The 27689-nt window shown below is 43.6% G+C and overlaps 1 protein-coding gene across 5 annotated transcripts in view; it reads left to right on the forward strand.

Annotated features, from left to right (window-relative positions):
- CHCHD6 (coiled-coil-helix-coiled-coil-helix domain containing 6) overlaps positions 1-27689 on the forward strand; it is a 109667-nt gene that overhangs the window by 78305 nt on the left and 3673 nt on the right. For 3 of the 5 annotated variants that reach the window (XM_017820676.1, XM_017820678.1, XM_017820680.1), the window contains one exon: positions 26595-26657. The exons of 1 other annotated variant lie outside the window; for it this stretch is intronic. In XM_017820676.1, coding sequence (XP_017676165.1) covers positions 26595-26639 — 45 coding nt within the window. In that variant the 3' untranslated portion in view covers positions 26640-26657. Of the gene's footprint in view, positions 1-21429; positions 21515-26594; positions 26658-27689 lie in introns of those variants that run through there. One more of the 5 variants, XM_017820679.1, reaches the window with a different exon arrangement.

Consider the following 27689-nt stretch of genomic DNA (forward strand, 5'->3'; position numbering starts at 1 on the left):
GTAAATTTAATCTAAATATATATAATATATATATAATATATATATTATTAAATATATATATTAAATATATATATTTATATATATATTTATATATATAAAAATATATATATTTAATCTAAATATATATGTTTTACAGATGGTTTTGAGGGCAGTGTTGTTCAAAAAGGAAAAGAAGACAGTATGCCATTACAATTTCTGAAAATGAATTATTTGGCATTTTTTTACTTCTGAAATGTGGTCTTGCTACAGTTCTTGTTTTAAGACTTAGTTTGCCTGAAAGTGTTTTAAAACAGTTTAAAAAAATCCCTGTAATAAAAATACTATAAGAGCTAGCTGGTCAGGAATGAGACATCATAGCTGACTTGATACTCTGATGTGGTGTTTGAGTGGGTGTATCTGAAAAGTCTCATCAGAAGTTGGGTATCAAAATGTCACTTTTTTTTCTCTCTTTTCAGAAATTATTTTTTCCCTTTAGGCTTAATTGGACCTACATGGATCAAACAGGTTTCTCTAGTACTGTGCTCTCTGTGTGTTCAGCAGCATTTTCCTGAGAACTGGAGCCTGTATTTGGTCGGGCTTATCTAGTATGGGAAATAGTCAGAGAGTGTTGTGATACATCATGCTGTTTTAATGCCAGATTTTTTCACAAAAGATTTGTAGCACTGTGTTGGCAAGTGGGAAGTGGAAATTCTTACTCAGATTAATTCCAGGAGCCTGATGACCAAGCAGTCTTAGACACAAAGAAGTTTATTTCCAATTTTTAAACTATGTGTTTTGCTGCTGAACTTAGATTGAAACAGATCCACAAAAATTGCTGTCGATAGCAACTGCTGGTTAGAAGCACAAGGTCAGTGGTCAAGTGCTTTCAGACTCTCAGGAAGTTCCAAAGTAGCCCTGACTTCCATAACTTCCGTGCTAATGTTAGATCCATCCTCTGACAACTCGGCTATAACTTGGGAAATTATATCAGTGATGCCAAAGTCTTCATGACAAACTGGGGAAAACAGAGATTTGTTGTGCTCCTTGTTGGTCATAGTCTGCACAGGGTGGTTTCCTGCTACGTGCAGTTTGCAGTCTCCATGCACCATCCATCAGGTATTTTTGTAGCAGGTCTTGGGGCTGAATAACTTGAGAACTAGTAGGATTTAAAGCCTTCACCACTCAGCAAAATGTGTCTGTGTAGGCAACCTGTGCAGAGGTTATCCTGGTGGCAGTGGTCCCAATCCAGTGGAAGAGTTGCTCCCAGGGCAAGCAAGACTGCTCTAACTAGCCCCTTCTTTGCAGTGCCAAAGAGAACTTGGGAAGTAAGTGAATAGTGGGTGAGCCCTATTAGTGGGAAGCCAATCCTTTTCTAATCAGAGCTATGGCGTGCTGGAGGAGAATGGTTGCAGAAGTTGCCCTGATGCTGCTTGCTAGTGTTTGTTCTCTGCACAGAGCCTCCCTGTCTAAGGCTGCAGAGAATTCATCTGTCACAAAATCCAAACTTTGAGGGAAGGTTTCTTTCTGCATCCTGCCTGCAGTAATTGTTTGTGATTTTCACCCCCTTGTGACACTGTTTGCCCAACAGGCCTCCTTGTCTGAAGATATTTCCTGGTATACTTGTGATGCTTCCAAAGCAATTTAAAGCTTTCAGTCCTAGCTAGACCTTTGCAAGCCAGTGGAAGAAACCTTTCTGGACATCAGTGCTTCAAATATAGGAACAAGATACGTTGAAGACAGTGTTACAGTGACCTGAATACAGTGCTAGAGTTAGCTCTGCTGCTTATACTTTGTTCTGTTGGTAAGAAACTTTCTTTTGGTTATAACATGTTTTCTGGTTAGAGACCTTTGTTGGGGGCCTTTAAGAGCTGGTGAAAGGCTCTTAAAGACCTCTGCAGTCATAGAAGCCAACACCTGTTATAATTAAAGTGTTTTACCTTTGTTATGTGAGGGAAGCAGATAGTGAAGCTTTGATTTAGGATGGTACTGCAATGTCTGGTGTGTCTTCTTGTTTCTGAAGCTGTTTCTGCTGTACTGTGTTGAGCCTGAGTGTACACGCAGAAATGCAGACAAAATTATTTTGACAATGTGTTCGCTCTTTGTCCCTGTTGAATGCCTGTTTGTCCTGTATAAATGGATTTCGGGATCAGCCAACCTTCAGCTCTGAATTAGTCTAATAAGGCATGGTAGGTAGGGTTTAAAGGTCATTTTGCAAGCAGCTGGTTCTCTGAATATATTAGGGATGGAACGATTTTTTAAATAATGATGTTGGAAAGCTGTTGATTTAACTTCTCAAATACCTGTGTGCTATAAAATTTCAGCTCTTCTGCCTCTGTCCTTCAAGTGCTCTGCTTGCCCTCTGCCTGCTCATCTTTCTGTCATTTCCAATTACCTCTGCCCATTTGCCCCTGCATTACCTCCCATTCAGTTTATCAGTCCATGTTTACTGCCCACAAGGACTGGGTTTATTTTTCTGAGGAGCTCATCTGTTGGGTTATTTCTCTGAGCTGTGGAACAGAAAGCTAAGGGTTCCTTGGTTTGGGCCGTTAGTAAAGCATTATTACACTGTTCTTTTATTGGGGAACTGGGAGCTCTGAACAATCACTGCTACATTGGCAGCATTTTTGTGTCTTTTCAGGTACCTAGTTCCCTTCTCAGGGTGGATTTAACATTAGTGAAAGAAGATCATGAGATTTTTTTTTTTCTTTAAGTCCTGAACAGGTTGAAGCATGCACAGTGATTATTCCAGTTTCCTCTCTATAGAGTGTGTACTTCAATTCGGACCCGATCTAAGTGTTTCATATGAAAATGGAAAATATTTTTCTTCATTTACTTGTTCCCTGGTTTCTTCTTTGAGTTTGCCAGTGAGGATGATTTCAAATATTCTGGTGACTTATGTGTTGTGGACACTGAAAGGAGGTCGTGGAAGCCTTTGGCAGAGGCAGTGTCCTGCCAGGTTTGAGATGGTGCCTTGCCATTACAGCTACTTGCAGCTGTACAGTCTCCTGGATCTTCAAATCTTCTTTCTGCTTGTTTGAAGTTTCATTCACAATATGTATCCTCAGGAATTCAGATAACTGGACAAAAAGCAAGCTTAAAATTTAGGGAGTTTATAACAGCTGCAACATTTGTTTTTCTTGCACTTAGACCAAGCTGCTGTGAAACTTTGACATTTTGTCTTATTTTCAGAAGGATGTTTCCTACTCAAGACTTGCAGTTGTTCTGAGTTTATTCTCTTCTTTAGTACTGTGCAGTGCCCTGACCCAGCTACTTAAGCACTTCAGTTTCTGTCTAGGACACATTTCTTTTTTAGATGTTGTATTAACAGCATATTTTTTCTGTCGTTGAGGTTTTTCTGTGCAGTGCTCTCCTGCCTATCATGGAAATAGATAAGTGATACAGGACTGAACTGATTTGTGGGTTCTGTATGGCTGCCTGTAGGGGCTCAGAAAGCAGTGCCCAGCTATATGATGGGTCCCTGCTCAGCTGCTGTTTAAAAAACACTCTTACACAGGACCCTCTTTGCTGATAGGACTGTAAACCTTGGGATTGAGGGTTGAAACTGTAGTTGACAAAGTGATTATCGACATTCTTCAGGATCAGAGAGAGGTTCAGAAGAAAGATATAAATAAACGCATCTTTGCAGTATAAACTTCAGGAAAACCTGTGCAATTTAGAGGACAATATTGGCATAAGATTTAAAAACATCCCGAAGTTTCTAAATATGAAAGAATTGAAGTTTTTATCTTCTGGGTGAGGCAGCAGGGCAAGTTCAGTTATGTACTTGATAACTATGAAAGAAGTTCTTTGACAGAATAGGAGAGTTTCTGGTTATAGATACGATACAGAGACTGGTTGATCTCTCCAAAGGAGCTGGAAAGGAGACTGAATTACTGTTTATCCATCTCAGTGCCATCTTAGTTCCATGTTTGAGCACTTCTGCTATTTTCTTTTTCATGGGTGGAACACGGGAAAAAATGTATCCTTCTTTCGAGGGGCTAGGTGCAGCTAAATAGGGTGTGGTAGGAAGTTATGTGGATACTTTCAATGACCCTCCAGGCTCTCTGACACTGTCTTCTCATGGATTCGGGTGTACACCAGTTGGTGACTCTGAACACAAGAGTTTCCCTCTGGCCATATCAGCAGGAGCTGTTCAAAGCTATTGTCTTCAGTAGTTCTGAAGGTAGCCTACATAGGATTATCATCATTTAACAAGCTCTATAGTATTTTTGGTCCCTAGGATGTTGTCAGTACTATTGAACTTCTGTGACACATCAAGGTTGTATTTTGTCTCTTAGTATGAAGCCTAAATGTGTTCATGAGTATTCTGATGCTCAGGAAATCTCAAATCTTGTAAAAGTAGGCAGCCACTGAAAATGTTTTGAATGCTGTGATCCAGGTAGGATTCTTCCCAGCTGTGTGTACCTCGAGCTGACATAACAAAGACTCTGTGATAGAGCTGGAAGACACTAGAGAAATTTTTATGGAGAGCTTGTGGGGCACCAGTGATCACCTTAATGTTCTGCAAAAATCAACCTTAAAGCTTGTGTGCAGACTCCAGATTGACCTCTCTGGAGCAGAAGCAGGTTCATTGCTGAGGATAGACCAGGTGTAATGTTCTAATGAATTCCCCTCTTTCCAGCTTTAGCAAATAGCTTGAGACACATGGGCTGCCACTTTGTTGAAGCTATTAAATGTGAAAGTTTTGTACTTTGTTCTTGCTGGGACTGATGAGGGGGCTTATGTGCACAAAAAGCTATGATGTGGACTTGAAACAACAGAATACTCTCAAGTTCCTTGTTTAATCCAGTATCACATGTATGCCCTCTGGGAGATGAGCAGGAGAGAGCCCAGGCTGTGTGAGACAGTTCCTGGTGCTTCCTTGTTTTGCTGAACCTTGACATTTGCTGCAGTAGAGCCCCATAAGATGCAGGAAAGTCTCTTCAATCAGGTAGGTGTATTAGAAGGTTTCTTGCACTGATGGATTAGAGCCAGGCTGTGTTCAGTAAATGCGGATAAATAATAAAAGGTGAAATTGTGTGCAGTGATCCCAGGTCTCCTTTCTTCAGCTGCCGCCTCCTGTCTGTTTGCTGGGAACCTTTGCACAGGCAAACGGCTTTGCTTGAGAGAACAGGCTATGCACTATTTTCTGACACTGCCAAAGGTGGCTGACACAAAGCTGAAGAAGAGCTTCTCTCCCAGGAACTGAAATGTCAACAAAGATGTTGTGCTGCTTTACAGGGCCCTGACTTGCTTTGTAAAAACTGAACAGATGTTGGTAGGTTGGGAGCTTTGCCATATACAGAGCAGACCCTGGAGAGCAGGGCAGAGCCTGTCCAGGTGTCATGAGTAACACTGTTCTGGGTTCATGCCAGCACTTCCCCTGAATCAGGCTCCCCCCGATCCGTGTCTCGAGTTTTACCCTGATTAAGGAGATGGGACTCACGTAACCACGTTGTGCATCCATGAGCTTGGTTTCTGTCCCACTCTCTGCTCCCTCTGAACCCGCTGGTGAGTTGCAGTGATGTTCCTCAGAAGGCACAAAGGCTCTGAAGTAATAAGTTCCTGTATACCTTGTGAAAGCAGGCAATTAGGTGAAGGGAAGGAACCCCAGCGGTGCTCGTGCAGGGGGGAATGATATTGACTCACTCTTTATTAGACGTGAGCTTGGGCACAGAGGAACTTGGACACATGAATCTGGAGGAATCCAAGTGACTTCATTTCTGCTGCTCATGAAATGACCTGTTTCCACATGAAGCCTCTGGCTTGCCTGAGCGTTTGAGAGGCTGACTTCTGCTTACCACTGTGATCAGCTTCCTTGGAGAGATTCAACAAGGGTGGCACTGCAGCAACTGAGAAGAAGCAGCCTGGTTTTTAGGGATAGTCCTTTGGAATGTGCCTTCTCTGTCCAAGTATTGATTTCTTTCTTTGCTTTTGAGAAAGGGAAACAAACCCCTTGTTGCAAGAGAGGGCTACAGAAAGCTTTCAGAAGTTTATAGTTTGATCCTTTAATGCCTGTTCTCTTATTTTAGGATGAGATAAAAGGTACAGTATTAGGTGTGAGCAACCTAGAAAAAGAAAAGAGCTCATGGATTTAAGGTAGCCTGTGGTCTTGCTTTCTGTACCTCTTTCTGTGTTGTTCAGACAAATGTTTCATGCTTGGAAAACTTGAACTCTGGGGACCAGGGCAACTGCTGATCCTCGCTGCCCTCAGGACGTTCTCCTGCTCATCAGCAGGTGGTTGTCAGTTCCTTGGTAGCTTGTTTTTGCTGCTGCATGTTGAGGCAGGGCATGGGGGAAGAGGAAACTTTGCTCCTATGTCCATGGACTCGTGTGACAGACAACTGTGTGTGAATGAAACAGCCTGAGGTCTGTCAACTCAGTGTGGTTGCTGTCTGTGATGTGGCTGTGATGTCCAGCGGTCCTTGTTCGGACATTGGTTGTGCAGAATCAATGGCTACTGACCATTTTTCTCAGTCCCCACTGGTCATCCTTGCCCATCTGTTATTGAGCCCACTTTGGCATGACTGGCAGGAGCTTATTCCAAAGCCTGATGGAAGCAAGGTGTAGTGGTTGTGGAGCGTGGCCACTGAGGAACTGGTTGTGTCAGCAGGTGTGCGGGTGGGCTCTGGACAGTATAGCAGGGGTTTGTATTTAGGAAGTTTACACAGGCCCCATGAGTGCAATGACAGGCTTTGAAGCGTGGTTTCCTCTGAGCTCTGCTTTCCAACAAAATCTTCAGGCATGATCCATCAAGGAGTGTGAAATATATTCAAAATCCCACTGCTGCCTTTTTCTCACAGTCAGCAGGGTTGGGCTTTCTTCTCCAGTCTGGAGTTGTTTGCTGTTGAGAATAAGCACTCTCTTTTCTTGTGATTCCTTACCTCTCTTTGGGACATGATGCCATCAAGAAAACCAGCTGTTCCAATCTGAGAGCTGCCTCTGCCTTCATGCTCTCTTGTCGATTGTGTTGAATCAATGAAGTGCTGCAATACTATAGAGAAAAGGGGGTTGTGAAGGAATATATGGAAGGAATATTTAGAAGGAATCATATCCTGCCACATGGTTCACAATGGATGTGTCTGGAACTAGATCTGTTATAATGACAGAAATCTCTTCAGGAAAACTTGAACCCCAGGTCCAAATCCTTGTTTCACTAAGTTGTGGGATCTGCGAGTTTGCACATGGAGAAGAGAGCTAGCTAATCTGAGCATCTGGGGAGACCTGACAACAAGTCCTGACTGCTCCTGCTGAGAAGATGGTGGCTTTGATAGGTGTTATGGAAAAAAATATTAAAAGAAGAGAAGTAAGGGAGATAATCCCTGGAGGCTAGCTGTATCAGAAGGATAAGGTTCAAAATACTCTTCTTGTAAATCCTGCAAATTGCAATTCTGACTCCCTTAATCTCTTGAACCACTGTCTCAAATCTCTGTCAATACAGACTTGTTTCCTGTGATGCTCAGCTTCAATGGCATCTCTGTTCAGCCAAGAAAACTGCCAGGTTGTGCTTTGACTTTGGTTCCAGCTGTTCAGTGCAAAAAGCTTTCATTGCTGCTATGAAAAGCTTTTCTTAAGGGACAACATAAAGCAGGAGTGTTGTGGTGCTTGAAGGCTGAAGTAGGCATCTTCCCTTCAGAAGAGTGTTCTAACACAGACGTCTGGTACATTGTCATGTGGATAAAAGGTTATAAGGATTGTGTGTTAATCTGTAGCTGTCTGCAGTTAATCTCCCCAGCAGGCTTGGATCCAGCTGATGTTTGGACCCACCAGCCAGGTATGCAAAGAAACTTCTTCAGTGGCTCTGAACTGCTCCACAAGCCTCTAGGTTGTAATTGTTCATCTGGGTCCTGCCTGCTCTTCCTTGTGATCCTTGGTTCTTGCTCTATGTTTGTTCTTGCTTTGCTTTCTCTGTTGGTATTTTCCTTGGCTTCATCAGTTTTGGTTTGTACTTGCTGTGATTCCTGGTCCATCCTGATAGCAGGATGGTATGTTCACACCATACTGTGTGTTTTACCCCAGGCAAGCTTATGTTCTTCCTGATAATTGCCTCAGAATCAACAGTTGGAAGTGTTTCTTGATCTTGGCGCAGATTTCCCAAGTACCACTGAAGTTCTGATGAGCTTCTGGAATTGCGTGTTGTAGAGTTGTAAGAACCTGCCCTCCTGATTCCCGACTTGGCATTTCTTATTTGCAAGTTTATGTCTAGGTATGCACTTGAATATATTTTTTTTTTTTTTAAACCTGTTTCCCTGAGGTTTACTCTCTGGAATCCTTCTCTTAAGCTTAAAAACACTAGAAATTTGCCAACCCTCTTGTGTGGGATCTAGAAATGTGAAGGTTGTGGAATCCCTATTTTGTCCCACTGGCACCAGAATTGAGTGCTGTATAGCACTGCCAAGTTTTCCCCACTGTATTTTGGTTTTTTTTGGTTTTGTTGTGGTGTGCTGAATTCCAGATCATTGCAAGTGCCATGCTAGCACTGAGGTGAGTCCCCATTAAGTCAGGACAGTGAATAGCAAATATTTGAGCTGTAGGGAAGGGTAAATTGTTCGAGAACTTTTCTGTGATATTCTGTGATTAAAACTCAAGCTGTGGGTATTTCACATGTATTTTTAAACTGTGTGTGGCTCAATGTTATCACTGTGAGTGCATGATATCCTCCTCACCACCTAGCATGAGCAGTTCTGGCCATGTGTAGGATTTTTCTTGCAGTCTGAACAAGCGAGCTAGAGATATGCTATTGCCCAGGTTTGCTACCCTCTTGTGCTCCTCCTCTCATCTCTTTTACTCACCTCTTTCTAATCTGGGCTCAGATTTTTCTTTTCCCCCATCTTCATTTTTTTCACCTGCTTCCTTCCAGTGTCTCTGCAGCCTCTCCCTCCCTCCTCTCCTCTCTTCTGTCCCTTTGGTTTGCATTCCTCTCATTTTACAACCTATATTGGAGCTGACACCAGGCTGCCTATTCCCTGCAGCACTGAACTGGCGGTTTGGAAAGAGGAGGCTGCAGTTCCCTCAAGGGGCAAGGCAGAGTTCAGTGTCTGTCTTATTTTTAAATATGCATCTGAACACGGCTGATCAGAGGAGCAAAAGAAATCTTTGGGTTCTGAGCACTGGAAGCTCATAAGGACATAATGCAATCCTCTGCATCCCCTTGCACTCACTGAACATGAAAGTTGCTTAGCACAGGGTTGTTTGACTGCAGAAAAGATGGCTAGGATTCAGAGACTCCATGGAAGGAAGGTAGAAAGGTGTGGGTGCTTTGTAAGCCTCACACCTTGTTTTTCTGCTTCAGGTTCTTTTTCATCCTGTCAGATTTATGCACTTTTTTTAGCCCTGAGGGATCCCAGCGTACATTACCCAGCTGTATGTCAGCCTTGCAGGATCTGTTTGCCTTGGGCAAGTATAAGACTGATGACTGATCATCAAGTTGGTATGGTGAGGGGATAAGGTGAGATATCCCAGTTCCACGTTCTTACCACAACTAGTGCCATGAAAAGGTACCAGAGATGGATCTGCAGGTTTCTCAGTGTGAGTAGCAGCTCTGCTAAGGCAGGTTATGTACCCAGCCGGTGAATTTCCTAAATGGTTTTGCTGTGCAGCTCTGGCTGCTGGCATCTGTTCAGGCAGCACAGTGATGTAGTCACCTAAAGGGCAAAAAAAAAAAGGCAGGTGCTTACTGGTCCAACAGCTCCTGCCAGCAGATAAGGATCGGAAGTGAAGGAGAGCATATTGAATTAAAGCTGCAGTCATAATTTTAGTTTTGACAAAATGTATGTAGTTTGGCAGAATACCAGGGTCCTGACTCTTGTAAAAATGTGTCACAGGGTCCTTTGGGATCTTGGGAAGGTCAAGATCTCTATTGAAAACCTTCTGTTAACTGTGTTACTTTCTGTGGCACAGGCTGCTTTGGTTTGGTGTGGGCACAAGGTAAGAACTATTCCTTTCTGCAATATGTTGGACATCTCTGATCCTTTAAGTGGTCAAACCTGGTCTAATTAGCTAAGAGTACAAAATGGTTGCAGCATCTAGTATGGGGGAGGCTGCAGGCTCATCTTCTTCATGTTTTCTTTTAGTATCATTGACTAGTGAGCAGCCTAACCCGTCACAGCATCAGGGCCCAATACCAGTACATTGATGGTGTCTAGAGTAGGTTGAAGTAGGCTCTACTCTGAACAGAGAAGAAACATTAAGGTGGCTACATCTTAGTTCTTCAGGAATGCTCTAATCATCCCAGAAAACCAAATTCTTTTTGATTGGAGAAAAGTCCTCCTGTTAGGAGGATCTCAGTGTTTATGCTGTCTAATTTCTTTCTTTGACTTAAAGAAAAAAGGAGTAGTTTAGACTTTCTAGTTGCAGACTGGTGAAATATGTGCGAATGATAGAAGAATTGACTGCTGGGGTGGATGGATTTGGCCTTCTGTTCTGATTCTGCCTTTTTTTGCCAAAGGATCCATGTTTTTGGACTCTGATGAGGTATGTTCAGTTGCTGTCCTTGTAACAGTTTGTGCAGTATTTGTGTGGAAGAGGTTGTGCATTTGAAGTGGGTGAGGAATGGAAACAAGAGCTGGCACTCTACAGCTGATTTCTTCTCTGCAGTGCTGCATATTCAGTTGTCAATTTTTCTCTACTTTTTGAAAATTTTTTTACTTCTTGTTTTAAAATAGCTAGTAGAGAAAGAGGATCCGTTGCCTACAAGGACTGCTGGAGCCAAGTGGCAGATAAATCTTCCCTGGCTGTGCTCTTTCATCTCCTCCCTGTTCTGGAGATGACTGCTGGAGTTGTAGGTCCCCTGGATATGTCTGTGTACCCAGTCCTGATAAGCAGCATTGTGTGCACCATGGCTTACTCACTGCAGTCCTGACTGGCTTTATTATTCCAGTTAGACCTTTCCTGAATAATAAAGCTACTCATTACAGACTCTTTTTTTTTCCTCCAGAAAATTACGTATCACCACATTGTCACCAGAGCAAGGTTGTGTGTATGAGGGAGCCCTGGATAACAGAGTATTAAAACCACCTGGACTGGCTGCTCTGATTGCACCAGTTCCTGCAGCCTTTGAGACTGTGGTGTCAGTGCTGGGAGAATTCCTTGGGAAAGCAAACAAACTGCTACAACAATTCTGGCATGATCCTATGTGACCTTGCTTTTGCTATGGTAGGGAACAGTTTGCAGAAGGGCAGTAGAAAGGATATGCCCAAAGTTGCTTTCATGTGTAACTTAGAGTATTCAGGATTTGACCCTCAGTCCCTCGAGGTAAAAGGCTGCTGTGTTAACCCCACCTCTTCATCTCTTGCCAAGTCTGAAAATCCAGGTTCTTAAGAGGAGCTGTTACTTGTATGACCTTCATGCGTGAAACAGTTTCTCTTTTAAAATGTGTTTTCCCCTTTATCAGTTATTCATTGAAGAGTCTCTTTGCATCTGTAGAATTTTGAAGGGTAGCTATTATTTTACCATTTTAATTTTCCCAGCTGTTCAAATAATTGTTTTAACCTCTCAGTGCCTGGATGTGCTTTTCACATTCTGGTTGCTCTGCACTGTATTTCTTCAGTTTCATGTTTTAAATTACAAACAGTTTTTTCCCCTATTCCAAATGGTTACTCTGTGACTTTTTTCTCTCTAGCTTTAAGTCTGCATTGGTCTGAACAACACTGACAGCAAGACGATTGTGAACTTTCACTTTGAGATATTGGGCTCTCACATCCTATTTTGGGTGGTTTTTTTGTAGTTGCTGCTCTCCCCGCACCCCCAAGAGGACTTAAAGATCCCATTAAAACCAGAAGAAACTGGTTATTCTGAAAACGTCTTGCCAATGGCTTCTCTGGGGTTGCATTTCACTGTATATAGGGAAGAGGCTCTGACAGAGACAACGAAACCAACACAGAATACATTGTCTTCCTGTAGTTTTACAGGTATTAAAGTCAAAGCATTAAATATGATAGTGGTTCCTCTAGCCTGGAGGCAAGGCTGTGACAGCTGAGGACAAGGCAAAGCTTCCTGTTGGTCTGGCAGAGGATGTGGCTATTTGAGCTGAGGCACTCACTGCCAGTGTGGTATTCCCAGCCTAGGGTGATGCTCAAAGGAGGAGGGATGCATCTTGTCTCCTATCTGGGGCAAAACACTTCCATGTGGGAGTACCTCCAGAGCAGTGGTGTCTCATTTTCATAGCTTCAGTTTGCTTTCATATATATATATATATACACACACACACACATATATATTTTATTTTATCTTCAAGGAACATTGCTTTTCTTGAGTATGTCTTTAATGGTCTTGCCATAGAGACAGAAGTGGAATTTGAAAATAAGTAATTATATTGTGATACTTTGGACACATTGCTGTAGTTTCTCTTGCGTGTTCTTCTCACGTGTTCCAGAAGTTGCAAAAGGTGATTTATAATTCATCAAACTAAGCGTAAAACATCTGACTGCAAAACCTATCAATCTGATCCCATCTCTTTCCAGCCCTTTAATTAGGGAAGCCCAGCTGAAAAATGTACCCATCAGCTACTGAGAAATGGTGCATTCCTGGACCCTCGGTATAGATCTTGAGTTATCCAGGTGCCAAAATGCTGTCAGAACTGACAGATCGTAGAAAATACACCCACAGGCAGAACATTATCCATTATACTAGCACTGAGCAGTGGGCAGTAAGGAAAAATCAGCAGAGAATGTGTCTTTATCAACTTTAATTGGCTTTTCCCGTTGATAAAAATCAGTATATCTGGCAAGGAAGAGAACCTATCTAGCAGTTTGATTTTTCCATCCCAGAGCTGAAGGGTGCAGTCCATCTCCACTGACATGTGATGTGGACTTGTCTCAACACAGTTCCTGGCAGTGCAGTGGAATCCACAGCCCATGGAGAAGGCTGCCAGTCTGTCCTCGGTGAGTGACCATGCTTAAACAAGCGTGAAGAATGAATTACTCTGGTTAAGTTGGATTTCATCTGTGCTCTAGTTGCTCAAAATTTACTTCAGAGAGAGCCAAACTTAGTTAAACATTTCTTTGAGTTCTGGCTGGTAAGTGCTCCTGGAGTACAACTGGCTGGGCTGCGAAATCAAGGATCTTGGGCAATGGATATGGTGATAGGAAAAGGAGAGAGCAGCCAAAGGAAGCAGAAACTTTGCTGGAGCTACAGGAAATAGCGCATGCAGAGGTTTGGGGAACAGAACAAGCTGCTTTTGAGTCATTTGGCACTGCAGGTTTACTTGTAGCTTTACATCAAAGGCAAAGGCAACAGCAACTGTGTGAATTTCTCTTGGGAAGGCTGTTTTGACACCTTGTTGCAGCTTCTTACATTTACTGAACTATGTAAAATGTTTCAGTGTTTCCTCAGTGCTGCATGTGTCTATTGTGATTAGATTTATGACAGTTTTACTGGAGTAAATACTATAGTGAAGATGATTGCAAATCTATTATTATACTATTTTTTCCTAGTTGATTAGTGAGAATTACTGATTTCTTTATTTGTAATCAATTTGGAAACATGTATCACTTCCCTTGCTAAATTCTGCGGGGTTTCTGAGCGTGGTTTTAAGTTTCTATTCTGCCAAGTCAAGCTTCTCTATCTTATTTCTGTAAATACTGGAAAACAGAAGCACGTCCACTCAAAAAAGACAGGTTAGTAAGTGAACTTCATTACAAGAGTTTCCTTCCCACAGTCCCTGGTGGTCTTAAAAGCAGACTGCAAGACCATCACAGGATTGCAATCATAATCAGTTTAATCCTTTTGTTTAAAGCCTTTGAAAAAAGGAATTTGTAAGGGTTATTGCTACGACAAATGAAGGAACGGTCCTTTGTCCAAACCCGAGTCCATAGGGAACCTTAGTGCTGTTGGTGCAGATCACTGTGATTGTTTGGAAGGTACCTTCTGAGCTGTGGCAGAACAAGTCTGCATTCTGGAAACTCTTATCACCTCATCAAGTGGGCAGCATTGAGAAGTGAGGGTGCAAGAGTGGGGCAGGGTATGTACCAGGGCTCTTTGCTGGCAAAGCTCCAGTTTGCCTCCATGCACGCTCCGACTGCAGCGTGGGCTTCCCAGTCACGAGCAGGCTCTGCCTTTGCCAGGGTTGGTGCAGTGCCCAGCACAGTAGGTTCCCTGTCAGGATAAAACTCTGGAGCCTGCGCTGTACAAGCTGTAAGAATATGATGGACCTTATGGGAAAAAAAGTGTTGATTGTGTGATTTTAATTATTTATTTCTGCTTATCATATGGCTGGGAGAGACATAGTAACTTCTTGTGTTCGGAAGGTTTCTTTAGAAACTTGAAGCAAGTGGGAAGGGGGATAACAAAGTCTATTCTGTTCCTCTAATTCAATCTGCCTCTAATTCAATCAAGCCCAACTTGTCAAGTATGTTGTCACTGTTCTTTGCAGCAAGAGGAAGACTGAAGCTTTAAAATACTTCTGGAGAATATATAAATCCACACGAATAGCCTAAAACATAATTCATGTGGTTTCCATGGATGCTGACCATACTGCAGTCAGGAAGGTTTTGGTATGTTGCTCCAAATGCCACAGCGATTTTACCAGGAGGCAATATTCTTGCTTGCTGGCCCTAAACTCTGGTGGTGTTGCTGTCTGCTGTTAAATAGCTGTCTCATGCCTGTGTGAAAGAAGGGATTCCTGTGTGTGCGGCTTGAAGAGGTGGGAAAGAGTTGTAAGATTTATTATGTACTATAAAATAATAATTCCTGATGAAATGAAACTGTATAAAGAGATCAGGATTTTGACATCTTGTTTTAACATGGCAAAATGCTTCTTTGGTGGCCTAGAGTTACTAAAGGTAACTGTCCTGGCTTCTCAGTTTGCCAAGTGCACAGTGCAAATGCAGACAGGCAATGCTTTGCTCTGGCTCCATGTCAATCATTCCCTAAATGCCTGATGGCACCTGAGTTGACCAGCTCCTCCTGTTTAAAAGCAAGGCTGCACGAATTTTCTATTTTTCTAAACCATTTACTCTCTTTAATTGAGCACTGGGAGCCATTGTGTGCGTAGTGCTGCAGGATCCTTGTTGTGTAAGGGCCTTGATAAATATGTATTGTGTTGTCAAGTGTTTGTAGCTACTCTGCAGGTAGTGGTGGAGGAGCGAGCTGCATACGGTTAAGAGTCCTTGTGTCTCCAGGGTCAATAAAAACAAGATGGCACAGGGGATTGTGGGAAATGGAGCCAGGATAGCTGCCTTCAGCATCACCTGCTAATAAACCAGCTATTTATAGATCAGCCGAGGCTTTGTCAACTAGATTGTTAAATTAATATTTACATACTGTCTTCATTGTCTTTCACTGAAAAATCTCATTTGCATTAGTTCTTGGACAGAAGTGGGGCTTCCTGTGCTCCAGATACACGGGTGTGTTTGATCTCAGTCCGTGGCTTGCCGTGTGTGTGTGAAGCCGCTCCTGATAGATTCTTGCCTTGCAAATCCTCTTCTCCCTGTAGCAGCATTTTCCCATCTTTCTGTGCCTCTCATTTATTGCAGGAAAGCTCACCTTTGTTCCCAAATGTCCGCAACTCATCATGAGGCTGATCTCGCTAGAGAGAGAGATGAGCAGCATTTCTGCATAGCAATTCCTAGTTAATCTCTGCCTCTCAGAGAGAGACTTGAATTGTTGATGGCTTGTGGGTAATTTAATAACTAGCAAACAAATAAGATGTGTAGATTGTAGCAACTTAGCCCAGATGCAAAATCCCCATCCCTATTTGCATCTGTTTGAATGAATTTTGTTATAAAGGTTTGCTTTTTTACATTTTAGCACCGGTGAAACAGCAGTGAGAGGAGTCACTGCTCAGTGAAGCCGTGTTGATCACAGCAGGCTCCACACCTGGCTAAGCAGTTTCAATCCCCTGTGCGTGCGTGTGTGTGTCTGTGTGCCTTTCAAAAGGGAAGAGTAATCTACTTGCTAGACGTGTGTGTCTCTCGTAGTCCTTGGGCGACCTTGAACAGTCATTTAACTTGTGTTTGTTTGCCCATCTCTACCTGGGCAGATATTACTTCTGTGGTTTGGAGTGTTGAGGTTGAATGGATGTCTCGGATTCGTTATGGATGAGAAGTGTTACTGAAATGTAAGGTATTCATACCGTCTCTTCAGACATCTGATTGGAGTTCGGATTCACCTTCCTGTCTTTCTGTTCCTTGCTTCAAAGCCATTTGGACACTTGGATTGTGCGGGAAGTCGGAAGGCAGTAATAGCAGGGCTGTGATGCAGACAGGTGTCACAGCCTTCTCTCGGCTTCACTTCTTAGCACTCGCAAAGCTGTTGATAAGGTGCTGTTATGCTGGTATTGTGTTATTTTTAATCTGTCTTTGGCCTGCAAAGGGTCTGTCAGCATCCGTTTCTCTGACACCTCGGCAGGCTCTCTGGGCACCTCATTACTCTTTGGGAAGAGAGCATTGCAATCCTGTTACTCCGTCCACAGAGAGCAGAGCTCATCTGCCAGTGCCAGCCTGGTTACTGTAAGGTTAGAGCTCAGTGTGGGTTGCAGTTTATCTCTCCAGGTACATTAGGCACATAATATCACAACAATAATACAATATCTGCTGAAACCATTCACCTTCTTTTTGTTCTTTTTAAGATAGCAGAGCCTCAATTTCCTCCCTTTCAAAGTATCTCTTCTCTTGGCTCACAGGAGAGGGAGTGGGACAGGCCAGCTGTGGACATGGGACTGGGAAACCTGGAAGTCGGTTTCTTGGCACACCAATTCCAGTGACTTGGCTGGGCTCATTTCTCCACTGCCTCTTCCATTTTAACTTTAATCCTTGCTGAAGGCAGCACCTGATTCTTACATTTTCAGATCTACCAGGTTTTTCTGCCTTCTGCTGCTATTCAGAGGAGACGGGGGGGCTTGTGGTTTTCTGCAAAATGTCAAGGTCTCTTTCTGGAATGCTGACAGCATAGGTGTTTTATATGTACACGGGCTATCGGGATGAGACATTCTTACTCGGAAACATTGGCTTAGACAGACAGACATTCTTCCTGCCACAGAGAGACAGGCAGGCTCACTGTTGCCAAGCCTTGAAATATCTGGCATGTTTTCTATTGCCCTAGTTTTGTGGAGTTGTACCTGAAGTTTTACAAGTACATGAGAATCTTAGTTCTGTGTTTTTACTGAAAAAAATAAAAACGGAAGGAATAAAGTAAAATAATCTAACCCTCCTGCCTAGACAGCAGTTGTATGAGAATGTGACTCAGTTGCTTAAAACCAGAAGACAAATGAAATAACCGCCATGCATTTCTAAACAGTTTTACAAGTCAACCTTGTGGTTTTGGGGGAGTTTCTGACTTTTCTCTTGGGTTTTCAATATGTGAAGAGTGTGCAGCATGGCTTGTTTTCTTGAGTGAAGGGATATTTGCAGCTCTGTAAGAGTTCACACATCTGCAGTATCCCCTGCAAGCAATAATGAACTGACCAAAACAATCAGTCTCCCCAAATTAGAAGAGCCCTGCATTTTTCAAATTTTGTTTGCATTCGCATTTGTGCTTTTCCAGTTGTTCCGCTTTTCAAGCCTTTCTTTAAAACAGGGCAATCTCAGGCTCTTTAGTTTCAAGTGGAAGCCAAGATTTTCTGTAAGTACGTGATTCAGGGTAGTGTTGCTTTGGCATTTTCACAATTATGTCATATATCATCACACTTCCCTCGGAGCCGGCAACACCGTTTACGCAGAGATGAACGTAATTATTCACAGAGGGGCCCTGTTGGAGCTTCAGACTCCTTGGCTGATGTATAGAGGAGGCCAACTGGCTCTGCAGGTCTCTATCTCTGTCTTTCATAGGCTCACAGCAACATGCAGCTGCCTGCACGCTTTCGTGTTGGTTCTAAAGGCAGTAGCCGGGGCACGTGCTCCTGAAATCACCGATGAATTTGTAGGCACCCGCTCGCACCTCTGCGTCGCCTGAGCGGAGGGACACATGCAGTCAGACTCCCACAACAGAAAGGTTTCCAATAAAGCTGAAACACAGAGGTATTGTTTGTCCAACCACTGGCAAATGCACAGAGCCATTGTGTGGGTCCTGAAAGCCTGGGCGCTTTATTCTCTGCAGACTGAATGGCAGCCGCGGGTAATAATAACACAAGATTTAAAAAGCCAACATTATAGGGGCATTTACAACCCGCTGAGAGAGTGAAATCTCAGCAATCTGAGCTGTGTCTCTAGTGATCCTACATTTTTACTGCCTGATAAGGAAATGATGGGCAGCTCTGGAGAAATGGCCACCACAGAGCAGATGAAAGGGGAGCAGGTTGGCTGCTCAAACACTGCAGTAAGTAAAGAGGCACAAATGGAAAAGCTGCCTGCAAATCAAGTGACCAGCCTGCCCCTCCCCATGCTGGGTGAGCTGGGAGGTATGTATGTGTGCTTGCACACCTGTTTTCTTCCCAGGCTGGCATCAGTGGGGGCAGGCTTGGTTTGCATAATTCTGAGCTTGGAGGCCTTTGGTCAGCATCATCTGGGTTGGTGCTTTGGTAGCTGTCAGCAGATCGACTTGGGACCATTTACACGTGAGAAGGTAGCTGGGAACTGACTGTGGAAAAGAGAGGGTGGGATTAGCCTTCTGCCTTCTGGAAGCAGCCAGTCTTTCTGTGAAATTAAATTTTGGGAGACAATAAGTATTGAGCTTCCTGAATGCAAGTCTCAATTTTAAGTCACAGTAATGACAACTACCTTACACAATTTAGGCTCTACTGACACCATCTTACATGTGGAATTTTATTATTTTCAAAACAAAGAAAACCCCACCCCACAAAAAAAAAGAGATTTTTTAATGAACAGTTCCTTATCTTAAAAGTCAAGTCTTCAGTTCAGTGCTGGTTCTAACGATTCTTTAACATAAATGTCTTATAAAGCTCTTTTGTACATCTAACTACCTAAACAGCTTTATAAGACCCAGGTTTTCCCTGCACACAGATGGAAGTTGTATTTGATAAGCTGGAGGCAGAGTACCAGCTTGTAGCAAGATCCTCTCAGGATATGCCCAGGCTGCAGAATAATGATGACATATCAAACCAGCCCTAACCTTGCTAGCCTTGAGTATTACCATCAGGCTAACCCTGGCAGTGCTGAGCCACAGGAATATGTACCCACCTGTTCAGACAGGTTGTGCAGCTCTCTGCTACTCAGCAGGTTTCTGAGGCAGCATCTTACAGATGTGACCTTGGTCTTTTGCATTAAAGATGCAATGAGTGAAATGGTGGGAAATATTTTAAAGTAGTAAAACATGTTTTTTGCTACATGGCTAGGGCAGATACTTTTCCTTTCTGAAAACATTCTCATCTGCTCAGGTCTCTTGCTTTGCTTCTGCCAGGCAGCATGGCATGGAAATTGCTGGGCCCTGGGTGCTGTTTCTTGTGTGGGACATTATGGGGATTCAGAAATCTAGACTGCTTCACAGATTCATTTACTTGGATTAATGAATCTGTCTCTGCCTCTGTTTCCCCAAGAGTAATGTGAAGTTACTTACGTCAGAGGGATTTATGAGCTTCTTTCTATATTGGCCATTTTGTAGAGTGAAATTCAGCTCAGAGGGCTTTGCAGAAGGACGAAGTATTTAAGTTTGTTCTGTTCTAATCCTGGTTACAGAAAATTGGCAAGTTCCTGCTTAAAGTCGCTTTAAACACAAAATATAAATACCCTTTGTTTTTTTTTTTGTCCTTCTCTTTCTCCCTTCCCTTCTCTCTCTCTTTTTCCTTCCTTTATGTGTTTTGTTTTTATTTTAAATGTTACCTGTCTTAAACTGCACATTGTTCAGGTTGGGACCTGAAAGCTCCTCTGTGCTGGCACAGATTTGCAGAAGGCAGCTGTGGGCTTGCTTTGTTTCCACAGGTTGCAAATGTGAAATGAAATGTGTGTTAGTGGTAAGGTCTTTGTGGGAAGAGAGTGTAAAGAGCTGTTGAGTGACAGTAGAAAAGAATGGTCGAGGAGGGAGGAAGAGAGGATGTAGCTGAAACTAAATATGATGCTTGCTTTTTACTAGAACCTTTGTAGGAGAAGCATGAATGTGTTCCCAGTCCAGAGCTCCCTCATCTCTTCCCCCCTCCCTTTTTTTTCTCTCTCACCCTCTGGGGCTGCTGTTTTAGGATGAGTTGGTTCCAAATAGACAATACTTTTCAAGCAGATAAACGGACACCTAAGCAGCTGCACTGGTATCTATCATGAACAGACATGCTGCACAGTGAGGGAAATTACGAGATGGGACCAGCATCATTTGTCATATTATAAAAAAATATAAAAGCTCCCCCTCTACTTGAGCAGCATCCACAAGAAAAGTGAACAGCACACTTAAAAACTGTCATTTTCTTTTCCAGTCTCTTAATATGTTTTCAAATGCTCCTATTAAACATTCCACCTTTAGGTCCTCTGTAAAGAATGTGTTTTAGACAGATGGAAGCAGGTCTCTGTCCTGACACAGATGCAGAACTATAAATTTGCGGAGGAGGCGATAGAAGATAATTATTTAGAAGGCTTTTGTGTCTTATTCCAGCATCTGGTATTCTACCAGTGCATCCTCTGAGGATGGAAAGGGACAGGACCGAGCTAGGGAAATGCTGAGCTTGGTTTTCAGTTGGTAAAGGTTTTTAATCTTGAAAGAAGGATTTGGAATTTATGAAGGAGGAGACACTGAGAAATCAAGATGCGTCTCCTAGTGCTCACCATTCTCCCTTTGTTTACTCAGATCCACATTTCAGGTTGTAGGGCATCTTATCTGCTGTTCCCTTAATTGCACTGGTTGTGTTGGGCACTGATGGGCAGCTGCTCAGAACAGATCCCTCTTGCTGAGGAGCTGACTTCGATGATGCCTGAGCTTGCAGCTTCACAGAGGTGCTGCTGGGTGTGCCCGTGGTTGGGCAGCCCCATCTAATCACATAACCCAATGTCTCCGTGGCCTCCCAATCTGTCCACAGCCTCTCCGTTCTGGTCCCTGTGTTGTGCCCGGTGGGCACCCAACATTCTCCAACCCCGACTGCAGATTCCCTACCCAGTGCTTCCCATTCTCCTTGATCTTGTAAAAGGGGAGTGGCACAGTGAAATGTTTGGGATTTCTTGGGTGACTTCTGAAACCTCTGTCCAAGAGGTGTGGCTGAGTCATTTGACTGTCTCGGTTCAGGTCATTAACATTTCAAAAGGGCTGTTAGTTCTCTGTCTGGTTGCCTGAACTTGATACAGGATTGTCTAATTGGGGCTTGGTGGGGGCCAGCCAACCAGACTTCTTTTCCTTGTGATCTAATCGGATCTTGCAGCTCCTGGGACCAGATATTTCAAGATACTCAAAGATTGGAAAAGTTAGACATATAATTAATTCTTTAAAATCTGATACTCAAATAATGTAAATGCTCAGTCAGCAATAAACTTGTGGTGCAGAAGAGTTCAGTGCTGAGTCTGCTGAAATAGATTTCAGTTTCTGGTTTGTTACCTGGGCAGTGGAGATAGTCTCCCAAAACAATTTTTTCTTTTCTCTTTTTAGTTTTACCTGTAGGTGCCTGTAGTCTTTGGGAGGTGTTTCACGAAAACAGGTAGAAGTTATATCCCACATCTATCTGCAAACAGACCTGAGAATTCCCAGTTTTCTCTTGGCTCTATCATTGCTGATTTTTGCCTCTTCAGCCAGAAGAAAAGGAGAGCGACATCTACTCCCATACGGGCGAGATGAATACAGCTATCACACAAATAAAATTACTGGCTGCCGAGTAGCAACAGCTTAATGAAAATGTGAAGTGTTAAACAAATAAAGCCAGTCAAGCTCATAATACTTCTGCGTGGAATTTCACTGAGTAAAATTTCACTGAATCACTGAGCAAAAATAGAATTAGGCATAGAAAAAGGATATCTGGAGAAGTCTCTGCCTGCCTCTGTGCTTGATGTATAAAGCTGGACTAAGCAGGGGTGAGCCATACTTTAAGTGTGGACATGATATGCTGACCTGAAGAAGAATTCTCTTTATCCAGAGCAGGAGCCTGCTAAAGCAAGACAGAAAGGGACAAGATAAAGCAATAGATTTCCACTGAAGCCTAAATGCAAATTGTACAGAGGAATGGATGAGAATGAATTTTTGCATTTCTTTAGCATCTTCTCCTGGTGAATAATTATCATACCTCTGTGGTTGGTAAGTAGTATTACTCTTAGGTACAGAAAGGGAAACTGAGATGAGGGTTTATCTACAGCTGCTGGGAGAATTTGGGAAGTGACTGACAAGGGAGCCTAGAATTGTCTCATGCCCTCCAGGCAGTGGTGACCTTCCTGTAGCATGGGAAAACTAAGGGTTTAGTAACACTGGCAAGCAGCTGGTAAAATCTGCAGGATGAGAGTTTAACAACCACTGCTGAGGTCCCATCTCAGAGCACAGTGCCATAGCTGAGGTGTTGTGAAGCATTTTCAGCAGTTCTTTGTACTTTACCCAAGGACTGGACTTTCCTTTGTTTCTACCTTCATGAAAATTTCTGGAGTTAACGACATGCTCTTTAAGACTGGTGCAGGTTAGTAATACATTCCAGGATGAGATCTGGAAAGGCAAAATGCAGTATGTAAAGCTGGAATCAGCTTGTGAAGAAGCCCTGCAGCCAAGGAGCTGCTGTATTTGCTTCCAAACAAAATTACATCCTCTCTCCCTGGCTTCTGCCATCTGTCTATGTGTGGCTGTGAACAGTCAATGGATGCGATGATCCCTTGGAGTTGGGAGGACAACTGGAGTTGCTCCTTCTATCTCCTGTCTCTTGTTTCCTCCACCCCCACCTTGATGGCATTTCTTCACAACAAACCATGTCTCAGCTAGGCTTGGTCTCAGGCTGTGTGGAGTCACTGGTGTATTGGAGGTGTTTTGTGTCTGGGTCACGCAAAGCTTTAATGTGCTGTGGAATTAGAAATGTTCTAGGAGTTTATACACTCTAAGCACCTTTATTTTTCTGGGTGACCTTGTGAAATTCCCTTGCACTGGGCCTGTATCTTGCCATCCTGCTGCCTCTGTCTAATTTGTTTTCTTGTGTATGTTACTGACATCCAGTGAAGTGTAATTTGTTTGAGAAGTGGCGCTTATAACAAGGATCCCGCTAGTAATCCCTGCATTGAATCCCTATATACACAATGTTCCAGGAATAATTAAAGTCACAAACTTCAATCTTGAGGGATGCACAGGGGAAACCTATGCTGAAATGAGGCTTGGCATTTTCTACTTCCAGTGCTTTTTAGCACTATAGGATTTGCTATTTTTATTCCAGGACTGAAGTAGATTTAAGAGGAAGTCTGACATCTTGAATTTATATGTCCTAACAACAGTGTTCATCAGTCAGTCTTCTTACTATGTCCTTTCTCTACCCCTTCTCTCTATTAATTTTCCTCAATAGTCTGCAGGGATCATTTGCCAGCCTGATTCAAATTCTTGCACTTCCCTGGCATCTTGTTTTATAACATCTTGCATCATGTACTTTCCATTTCTGTAATCCATTTAATCCAAGATACTGAAATGGCTTTGCAGGTATTTATTGCATTTCTTTCTTCCTCGTGTAAGGAGGTAACAGGTCATTTATACAACTTAATCCAAAGTCTCTTGGCTTCTGGGGTTATTTTTTTCCTTTTATTTTCCCACTGATTATCCTGGAGGCTGGTAGCAAGAGCAGGAATGACAGTATGGAGAAGTTGCATGTATTTGTGTCTGGCATTTCATTGTGTTGTGCCCAGAGCATGGCTTGGCAGTGTAGCAGTTAAACTCCTGCAACCACCGTCCCCCAGCAATAATCCTACTGTTGCCTGTCCTTAATTTTTGGAAGCGTTGGGCTTAGGGTTGGAAATAATGAAATGCTGTTGCATCAGTAAGTGGTTTTCCATTCCTTTTGGCTCTGGAAACGGATATTCACAGTTGGGTGAAGTTCATTTTAATCCTCACAAGACCAGAGCTGGATTTGTACAAGTTGTCATTGTTCTGCTTTAGAAACACTCTGTGCCTTCTGGATCCCTTTATCCCTCCCAGGGGCTAATTCACGAGCTTGCAAAACACTCAGGGTGACTCCAGTTGCAGGATGGAGGGGCATTCAGTGTTACCCCTTTCTCCTCCTGCATTGCCTTCTCTCTCTTGTTCCAGAAAGGCATGGTAGTGTTTGTAGCATACACTTCCTGATGTGTATAGATAGTGGGATGTAATTATCTTCCCCTGAGGTAGAGTCATTATAGTGGCTGTAAAGAGAGAGGGTCACAGTCCTAATGGGAAATGATTTTAAAGCAATCTTGACCAAGTCTAGTGGAGCCATTTCAGAGCACTTAAAACTCAGCCAGTCCTTCATGGCACTTGTGATATGTCCATTTTATGCGGTGAGAGGCAATGGGACTAACGCTTGTCGAGGGATAAGGAAAATCTATGATAAACTGCAGCACTGGCTTTGGGCAAGTGTTGTGTGTTGCCACAGGGGAAAGGCACCGACAGAGCCCGGTCTTGATTATTATTGTTCTTGATACTGATTTGGAAAAACGCAATGCACTTGCAGAAGCAATAAGCCAGAAGTTGTGAAGTCTGCCACCTTGGGCTTCCAGTGCTACAAGAGCTGCCCCTCTGCCCCCAGGCTTGATTCCTGCAGAAGCAAGAGAGTTGTTCCCATTCCCCAACCAGGTGGCTGGGCAGATAGTGGCACAGTCCCCAGATCACCGGTGGATGTATTAGTGGTCCTGGGAAGTTCAGGCTTCAAAAACATACTGTCTTACAAGGCAGATTTGGTCAGAGGTTGTTTAATAGCAAATGCTACTTTGTGTTATAAGATGTCAGAGAAAGACAGACCAGCATGCTTTGACGTGTGCTGGGGTTGTGCTCAGTAGTGAGGTGAGGAGAAAGGCTTCGTCAGAGCTGATGGAAGGTGGCAGTCAGCAGTTGTAGGTCATATTGAGGGGCACTGGCAGGTCTGTTGGGATGAGCCCAGGACTAAAAAGCAAACACCACTTCACATAAGTGATTTTCTGTATTTCGGTTATATATACAGAAGCACAATAGCCCAGGCTGTGCAGGTTAGCAAAGCTGCAAGCTGGTACCCAGGAGAGCAAGAATAACTAGTAGTGAAATGCTCCATGTCTGATTTTCATCCTTTGAGCTCCTCTGTAATGTATTGGAAAACAAAAATTGTTTAAATAATGGAACAGACCCGATGAAATTGTGCAGTGATGCAGAAGGGATGAGGAAGGGTTATTTCCTTTCTTTCCATTACTTTCCTCCTCCTGCCTTGCCTCCCAAACGTGGGTGGAATCTACATGTCAAGCAGTAGCAACATCAGCCTGGCCTGGTGGCTTTTCTTAATGGCAAGCATGAGATTAAATGCAATTAACATTGATTGAACAAAGCGGCCGCCCTCACTTTGTATGTGGATTAATTAACAGCCATCCTTTCAGCAGTGGCCCTTTGTAGAGCCGTGTTTGTTCCTCCTGGCCCCGGTATTTTTTAGTGCATGTCCAAAATCAAAAGCACTGAGCCCACTGTGACGTCTGGGGCTACCGACTCAGCAGGGAGATGCAGCCCCCCAGCCGGGATGATTTTTTGTGCAGTCTTGTAACCGCAGAGCTGCTCAGTCAGTGGCAAAATATTTCCTGTTAAGCAAGGCTAATGACAGGAGCTCTCTGCGAGTTAGAACAATGATCAGAACAATTGTCTGGAGGAAATCAATGTTATAATGCATGAACAAACAGGTGAGTCTCAGAACAGCTGGAGATTAGTTGTGCTGGTAAATAACTTCATATTCGGGTGATGCAGAGCTATGGGGAGGTGTCAAGGCAGAGCAAAGCAAACAGTGTCGGCTCTTGTGAGTGGAAGAAAAGGGAGGAGGAAACCAGAAAGACTGTTTCTGTTCCTTGCACTCTGTCGTTGGGGTATGTAGACCAGAGGACTTCCACGTGAAAGCACTTTCCGGGGTGTTCTGACAATGCGTCTGGTGAGTTTTTTGAAAGGCGTCTTTTCTGTTGTCAAGGCAGCTTTGAAGACACCATCTGGGGAAGTAGCCAAGAAGTCATTGGGTGAACTTCTCTGCTTTGCAAATCTATTAACACCAGTACAGGGAAGAGGGAAAACAAAACTCTCTTCATAGCTTTTTGAATTCATGCTTTTTGTTGCTGCCAGGCTTGCTCCTGCCCCTCCTTATTCCAGTCCCAAGGACAGTAACCGTTGGACTCCTGAAGGATGAGAGAGACAGAGAGGCTTTTCTGTGCAATAACTATATGGCACAGAAGTGCTGTGATCCATTAGTCAGCTCAGCTGCTCCACAAAATAGCCAATACCCTGAGTGTAACAGAACAAATTGCACATAACCAAAAAATACCTACAGCATACATCAAACCAAAGTGACTCAAATGTCCCTTGCAGCAGTTTGGGGAGCTAATAGCCCCACAACAAATGCCTCATCCAGTGCAAAGGCCTTGAACACCCATCTTAGGACAGGTCAGGATTTTTGTGTTTCATTAGTGCCTCTTTCCACACTAACTGAGATGAAAAAGTTGTGCAGTGACATTGCTGAGATCTGCTGTGCGCCAACAGGTATTCTGGTGTTGAGAGCTGCCTGCACACAGCAGAGAACTAGGAACTATGGAGATTAATTTCTACTTTGTCACTGACACTTCAAATGCACCGAGTCATTTATCATGGGGATCTGCTTTCTGATTTCTTCATAGGTATACAGTGCCCATATGCGTGAGCGCCGTGGTGCAACTGCTTAAAGGGATGTTAGAACAAAGGTAAGGCACATACTGGAGGAAACTTGCAGGATTTGCCCTGTGAGACTAAAGGCTGGTTAAATAAATATGTCTTAACACAGCTGAGGCTTGGCAAACAGCGTCTCTGGCAAACACTGAGGGAGGAAGTTCTTCGGGGTCTGGCCTTTCAAGAGGGAGATTCCTCCACTGGCTGTGAGCCTCCGGCGAAACCAAGAGCTGAGGCACAGAGCTGGCCAGTGACTGGGGGGAGGCAGAAAGGATGCTGTGGACTCTCCAGGCAGCCCTGAGCTTCTGCACTGGGATGCAGACTGGGAGAAAAGGAACAGGAGAAAGACAAGAGAGCTGTGCCTTAGAAAATCTTGCTGAAACTTCTCTTTGTTAGAGGACAAGGGCCGTGTTGGGCATTGACTGGACTCCCTTCTCGGCAGGGGTGAGATTTGTGGAGCAAATCTATTTGCAGAGCTCAGCCCTTTCTCCTCACTCAACTGGAACCAGAACTGGAAAGCTACTGGCTTCCCCACGGGGACTGTGAAGTGGCAGGCTCTGTCAGCTGAGCAGCCAGCGATTTTGGCCACTGTTAGTTCCCAAGCAGAGTCTCACAGTGGTGGAAGAGCATGAGTTAGTGGCTCAAGGTCCCGTTTGCCGGGAGAGGCATGGAGGAAAACAAGTACTGCGTGCCCTCCAGCTGGACTTGCTGTCAGGACTGAACAGATTCCCATTCCTATTTCTGCTACCGAGGAATTTGCCTTGATATGGACACTGCATTCACATGTAGAGGTGCTGGTCTGGAGCCCATCAAGACTGGAACCTGGTGTCTGTCTGCATTGCATTGGTAGTGGCATTAAAAATAATCTACCCTCTTCATGCAAGAAGGGCACTGTCCCCTCTTGTTAGAGTGAGTGTGCAGTGCAGTCTCCAAGGCTGATATCTCCTGACTTGTTCTTCTAAGACTGCAACAGAGACCAGCTAATGCCAGCTGTGGGGCAGTTATTTTGTGAGGAGTCGCCAAACTTTTTTAGGCTGAGCCTCAACTCCATTTTTTGGCAGTATCTT

This window comes from Lepidothrix coronata, unplaced genomic scaffold (genome assembly GCF_001604755.1).
Source record: "Lepidothrix coronata isolate B3197 unplaced genomic scaffold, Lepidothrix_coronata-1.0 Scaffold84, whole genome shotgun sequence".
In the NCBI taxonomy this organism is placed as follows: Eukaryota; Metazoa; Chordata; class Aves; order Passeriformes; family Pipridae; genus Lepidothrix; species Lepidothrix coronata.